Here is a 6,541-nt window from a genome sequence, read left to right as displayed (position 1 = left end):
AATGATTTGTTGTAAAGCAGAGAACAGTAGCCATTCCTTTCAACATAAAAACTAGAGAGAGAGAGAGAGGTGTGTGTGTGTGTGTGTGAGTGACAGTGTATGCGCACGCTGTGTGGTTGCTGCCACTTAGGTATAGCCCCACGTGGTTGTGTATGTTTAGCAATAGGGGACAGCTGGTGAAAATCGGGCCGACTCCCCGAATTTTTTAAAGGCGGGCGTACACGGTGCGATTTTTGCTGTTTTTACGAGCTCGCAGATGATTTTTTTCACTCGGGAGAAATCGAGTGGAATCGGTGATGCTCGCATGGTCGCGGCTCGCAGCGTGTGAGAGGAATTACGAGCCGAGCCGAGCACGTTATGAGCACCTCCCCGACCTCCCGATCATTTTTAAACATGCTTAAAAAATTCGGGGAGTCGGCCCGATTTTCACCAGCTGTCCCCTATTGCTAAACATACACAACCACGTGGGGCTATACCTAAGTGGCAGCAACCACACAGCGTGCGCATACACTGTCACTCACACACACACACACACACACACACACACCTCTCTCTCTCTCTCTAGTTTTTATGTTGAAAGGAATGGCTACTGTTCTCTGCTTTACAACAAATCATTTGCACACACATTTCTGTAATTTTTTCTATCTGAAGCTTTGCCTACATGCAACATTGACGGTATCTGTGTTTAGCGCGAAAGCTCACGTGATTGCTGCCGGCTCGGGATAAAATTCGTGCAGGACAGTCGTGCCGTGTACCAGCTGCTTTGACGCGATTATCAGTTAAACTGACTTGCAACGTGTGCAATATCTCACGACCTCCCGAGTGTCCGATCCTATTCCGAACTCGCACCGTGTACGCCCGCCTTAAGCATGTTTAAAAATGATCGGGAGGTCGGGGAGGTGCTCATAACGTGCTCGGCTCGGCTCGTAATTCCTCTCACACGCTGCGAGCCGCGACCATGCGAGCATCACCGATTCCACTCGATTTCTCCCGAGTGAAAAAAATCATCTGCGAGCTCGTAAAAACAGCAAAAATCGCACCGTGTACGCCCGCCTTTAGTCTGCCTGTAAAATGTCCACCTCCACTCCATTTATTATCCTAAATTAGATGCACCTGTTTGAGGTCGTTAGCTGCATAAAGACACCTGTCCACCCCATACAATCAGTAAGAATCCAACTACTAACATGGCCAAGACCAAAGAGCTGTCCAAAGACACTAGAGACAAAATTGTACACCTCCACAAGGCTGGAAAGGGCTATGGGGAAATTGCCAAGCAGCTTGGTGAAAAAAGGTCCACTGTTGGAGCAGTCATTAGAAAATGGAAGAAGCTAAACATGACTGTCAATCTCCCTCGGACTGGGGCTCCATGCAAGATCTCACCTCGTGGGGTCTCAATGATCCTAAGAAAGGTGATAAATCAGCCCAGAACTACACGGGAGGAGCTGGTCAATGACCTGAAAAGAGCTGGGACCACCGTTTCCAAGGATACTGTTGGTAATACACTAAGACGTCATGGTTTGAAATCATGCATGGCACGGAAGGTTCCCCTGCTTAAACCAGCACATGTCAAGGCCCGTCTTAAGTTTGCCAATGACCATTTGGATGATCCAGAGGAGTCATGGGAGAAAGTCATGTGGTCAGATGAGACCAAAATAGAACTTTTTGGTCATAATTCCACTAAACGTGTTTGGAGGAAGAAGAATGATGAGTACCATCCCAAGAACACCATCCCTACTGTGAAGCATGGGGGTGGTAGCATCATGCTTTGGGGGTGTTTTTCTGCACATAGGACAGGGCGACTGCACTGTATTAAGGAGAGGATGACCGGGGCCATGTATTGCGAGATTTTGGGGAATAACCTCCTTCCCTCAGTTAGAGCATTGAAGATGGGTCGAGGCTGGGTCTTCCAACATGACAATGACCCGAAGCACACAGCCAGGATAACCAAGGAGTGGCTCCCTAAGAAGCATATCAAGATTCTGGCGTGGCCTAGCCAGTCTCCAGACCTAAACCCAATAGAGAATCTTTGGAGGGAGCTCAAACTCCGTGTTTCTCAGCGACAGCCCAGAAACCTGACTGATCTAGAGAAGATCTGTGTGGAGGAGTGGGCCAAAATCCCTCCTGCAGTGTGTGCAAACCTCGTGAAAAACTACAGGAAACGTTTGACCTCTGTAATTGCAAACAAAGGCTACTGTACCAAATATTACAGTTTTTCTCAGTCGCTTTGGTGCATTTCTCACATCACTATTTACATTTGCACAACAGTTAATGCAGTTCTCAAAACAATTAGTACAAACTGCAAAACCTAATTGATAACCTGCAAAAGCATGTCACTTACTCAAAATGGATAGCTCACTCCTCAAAAGCAAGTATTCATGTCAATGAAAGTGTCAGTGTCATCAAGATAAAAAGTCCTGACACCATTGTTTATGAACAAGATAGTCAAATGGCTTTGTCATGTTTTCATTATGACAGTTTACTCTGTAAATGTTTTCCAATGCAAAAAAGTCAGATCTTGGTGACACTACCTGAAAATGCTCAAGACAGCACTATATACTATTTGCACAGCCATTTGAAAAATACAATAAAGTTACACATTACTGTATTTAGTGAGGTAACTGAGTACAAGACACTGAATATGTATGTTTCACATTTTTACTGCATATGCTCTTTGGAATTCTAATTTGTTCACAGCATTGTGCAAAAGAAAAAATACACCCATTTTTTCAACAAACATAAACTCCCTTTGGGTAGAGCCATGCACAACTGTACACAATATTGCAGTACATATTGGAACTGAACATACAGCATACATGGTACTGTAATCATTCATACACATCCAGACGTTCCTCATCAGTGAAAGCTGAGATTCACCTGAGAGAAATTGTTCAATTTAGGAGACATTTTCAAAAAAAAAAAAAAAGATTTTAAAAAATGTGTAAAATTTGCTTGACAGATTTTGACAACTAGTTCAACATTTTTGTATGTGATGACTCAAGCAATGAAATGAGGACTATTAGTTTTATATGGAATGACTATTCAGCATTCACAAGTATAGTTAATTTTGACTGACATGACATAAGCAAATGATAATGTTATAAAACAGCAGAGTTGTATGAAAGCAATTGATGCATGTCCAAAAGCATTTGCAATTTGTTGGAAGGAATGAGAAACTGCTACTATGATGTGCACAAATGACTAAATGTTGTGGAGGTTGAACTAACTGTTGTGCAAATGTAAATAGTGATGTGAGAAATGCACCAAAGCGACTGAGAAAAACTGTAACATTGATTTTCTCAGGTGTTCAAATACTTTGCTGTATCATACAGCTGTATCATACAAATAAATAGTAAAAAAATGATACATTGTGATTTCTGGATTTTTTTTTTAAATTATTATGTCTCTCACAGTGGACATGCACCTACGATGATAATTTCAGACCCCTCCATGATTTCTAAGTGGGAGAACTTGCAAAATAGCAGGGTGTTCAAATACTTATTTTCCTCACTGTATATATATATATATATATATATATATATATATATATATATATATATATATATATATATATATATATACCATATAATATTATTGGCCACCGGGCCACGGTGGATGTCCCAGGCCAGCGAGGGGGCAATATAACTATGTGTGCTGCCATATCTGAGAATGGTGTGGCCACTCACATCCCCAGTCTTGGCCCATACAATATACAGAAGCTCCTCATCTTCTTGGACGCCTTCATTTTGATTTGATCCCTGAAAATGAGAGAGGCCTCGTAGGGCCTCACCTACCACAATATGTCATTGTGTGTCATGTGTCATATGTCATGTGACAATGTGAATTTCCACCGTGGCCTGCTCATCAGGGCCTGGTTCACTACTCATCCAAGGATGGCCATGGTGTTCCTACCACCTTACTCTCCTTTCCTCAATCCTATTGAGGAGTATTTCTCCGCTTGGAGGTGGAGAGTGTATGAGCATCAGGCTCAAGATCAGAGGTCCCTGCTCCATGCAATGGACGCTGCATGTGAGGATATTATGAGGGACATGAGGGATATTTCAATGGTCCTCTGCCATAGTGACAAACCATCTAAACATTTTGACTTGCAGTGCTTACACAATGCCAAAGGGACGAAGCATTTTGGGGGCACTGACTGTTTAAATGAGAAGGAAATTTAGTTTTGACACATGAGTGAACTGTTTTGGGAGAGGTATGAACTTTTGCAGGTGAACCATGGTGTTGTGCCGAACCATCCACGTTATTTTGGCAAAAGCACCAAGGGCCCTATTTTAACGATCTGAAACGCAAGTGTCAAAGCGCAAAGTGCAAGTAACTTTGTGGGCGGGTCTTGGCGCTGTTGCTATTTTCCCGGCGGGATAAATGACTCTTGCGCCAGGCGCAAATCTAAAATGGGTTGGTCTGAAGTAGCTTCATTATTCATAGGTGTGGTTTGGGCGTAACGTGAAATAAACCAATCAGAGAGTCATCTCACATTCCCTTTAAGAGCAGACGCGCTTTTTCTAAAGCGGATTCCTATTGTAACGGCGGATTTGCCAGGCGCGCGCCAGGAGCGGTTCACAGCCGAGGAGAGCAACGCTCTCGTCAGGGACATTGGGGATGGAGAAACCCACCCACATTAACTTCGGTTAAAAAGGCGTATGATAATTTGGGTAAATGTGTAAGCTAGATGTATGCTTTTATAATAAATTGTCTGTCTATCTATCTATCTATCTATCTATCTATCTATCTATCTATCTATCTATCTATCTATCTATCTATCTATCTATCTATCTATCTATCTATCTATCTATCTATCTATCTATCTATCTGTCTGTCTGTCTGTCTGTCTGTCTGTCTGTCTATCTATCTATCTATCTATCTATCATAATAATGTATGATTTGCAAAAATGAAAACTGCTGCTTCTGTGTAGATGAGAGAATCAAAGTGTGTGTATGCGCGTTGTGAACACGCTACATTGATAATGTCCAAGCATGCGCCCTTAAAATAGCATATGCGCAACGCGCCACTGACTTTAAACAATTTTTTTCCTGGTTAGTTGCGCAATTGTTTTCTAAACCTGCAAAATAGCATGAAGGAACGTTTGCGCCTGAACACGCCTCCTTTTTTGCGCTGAACCGCCCAGGGAGCGCAAGTTCATTCCCTAGTTTAGCGACGTGCTTCTGTGGAGGGAAAAGCGCGCTTTGCGCGGGTGCAAAATAGGAATGATACATGCGTCGGTGTACAAAGTCAATTGCGCTGGGTGCAAGATAGGGCCCCAAGAGTGTTGAGAACGTCCGGTCTGTTTCAAGAAATGAGCCAAAGCAATTGAGAAGGATCTTTGCCATTTTCGTGGCACTGACTCTTTATATGGGAAACAAATTTAGTTTTGAAGCATGAGTGAACGGTGAGCTATAGTGTTGTGCTGAACTGTAAGACTGTTTTGCCAAATGATCTTAGAGTTTTAAGAATGTAATTTCTGTTTCAAGAAATGAGCCAAACCAATGGAGAAAAACTGTAATACCACTAAGAGGCATTGTTTTTTTCACTCCACAATAGTATTAATTTCATCAGTCATGCTGTTCATGTTCCATATGTGGTTATTTCACTCAATTGCCCACAAAGCATTGGAATCCTCACCCTGGAGTGACTCTGAAAAACATCCACCTCAGACTGACGCGTGCCCTCATCTCTCAGATGTCTTCTCTTCAGGGAACGTTGCCTCCCGCTCATAGGTCGACTATTATATGCGTTTTCTGGCGCCAAGCCCTGTGTGGCAGTGACTGGCTGACAGATCGGTGACAGGCTGTCCTCCTGCTCCACCTGCTATCCGTCCAAATCACTGCCACATGCTCCGTAATTACAGTTTGTAAAGGATGCAGCTCCATTTGCCAACGATCTAACACTTTGCCACTTATAGCCGTGAAATGAACGTCATCAGATGTCTGCAGGTCCTGGCACTCGCAGAGCTTTCTGCCACCATTTCGACACCCATATCTGATCCTGGTTAGTATGCTGCGGCACAAGATAAGTGATGAATTTTGGCTCTCAAAGGGACTCATGGGACATGAAAATCTGAGATGCATAACTCAATAAACTACAATAAAAGAGTATTTTAGGGTTGATAAATAATAATCATTCTCATGAAATAACACCTTATCTTTGCTCTTAAGAGTTCCATGTGTTTCACTCTCAGAAAATATCCTTGCCCTCAAGCGAAGAGCTTTGCACATTATGTGCTTTGACAAGTGGTTGTCCCCCACACAGTGCTGGATGGGCAACCTGTCAGCTTGCCGGGTTTCTTAGATGCCCAGCCTGTCAGCACGGATTACCCATGAGGCCAGCTGAGCATGGATTTTACTTGCCTTGTCTTTCTAGGATTGGATGGCTTTTTCACCTTTCTTCCTGGCCGCACAAACAAACGCACACATTTCTGTGTAGTCTGGCTTATGTTCGCATTTTTCAAAACTTTGTACAGTCTGCGACTGCTGACACATCTAGCCAGTGTTCTGGCAACAGATCATTAAATTTAATAGTTACCCA

The 6,541-nt window shown here is 43.0% G+C and overlaps 1 protein-coding gene across 1 annotated transcript in view; it reads left to right on the top strand.

The window, feature by feature from the left end:
- cnih3 (cornichon family AMPA receptor auxiliary protein 3) overlaps positions 1-6,336 on the top strand; it is a gene marked incomplete at both ends in the record, with an annotated part of 43,684 nt that extends 37,348 nt beyond the window's left edge. The window contains 2 exons of the mRNA XM_081378146.1: positions 3,866-4,026; positions 6,266-6,336. Of these exons, the coding sequence (XP_081234272.1) occupies positions 3,866-4,026; positions 6,266-6,336 (232 nt within the window). The remainder of the gene's footprint in view (positions 1-3,865; positions 4,027-6,265) is intronic.
- Positions 6,337-6,541: the final 205 nt, after the last annotated feature.

Source organism: Scardinius erythrophthalmus (genome assembly GCF_964197995.2).
Source record: "Scardinius erythrophthalmus genome assembly, chromosome: 11".
Taxonomy (NCBI): Eukaryota; Metazoa; Chordata; class Actinopteri; order Cypriniformes; family Leuciscidae; genus Scardinius; species Scardinius erythrophthalmus.
Note: the sequence above shows the minus strand (reverse complement) of the source record. Positions and strands in the feature narration are given on the sequence as shown.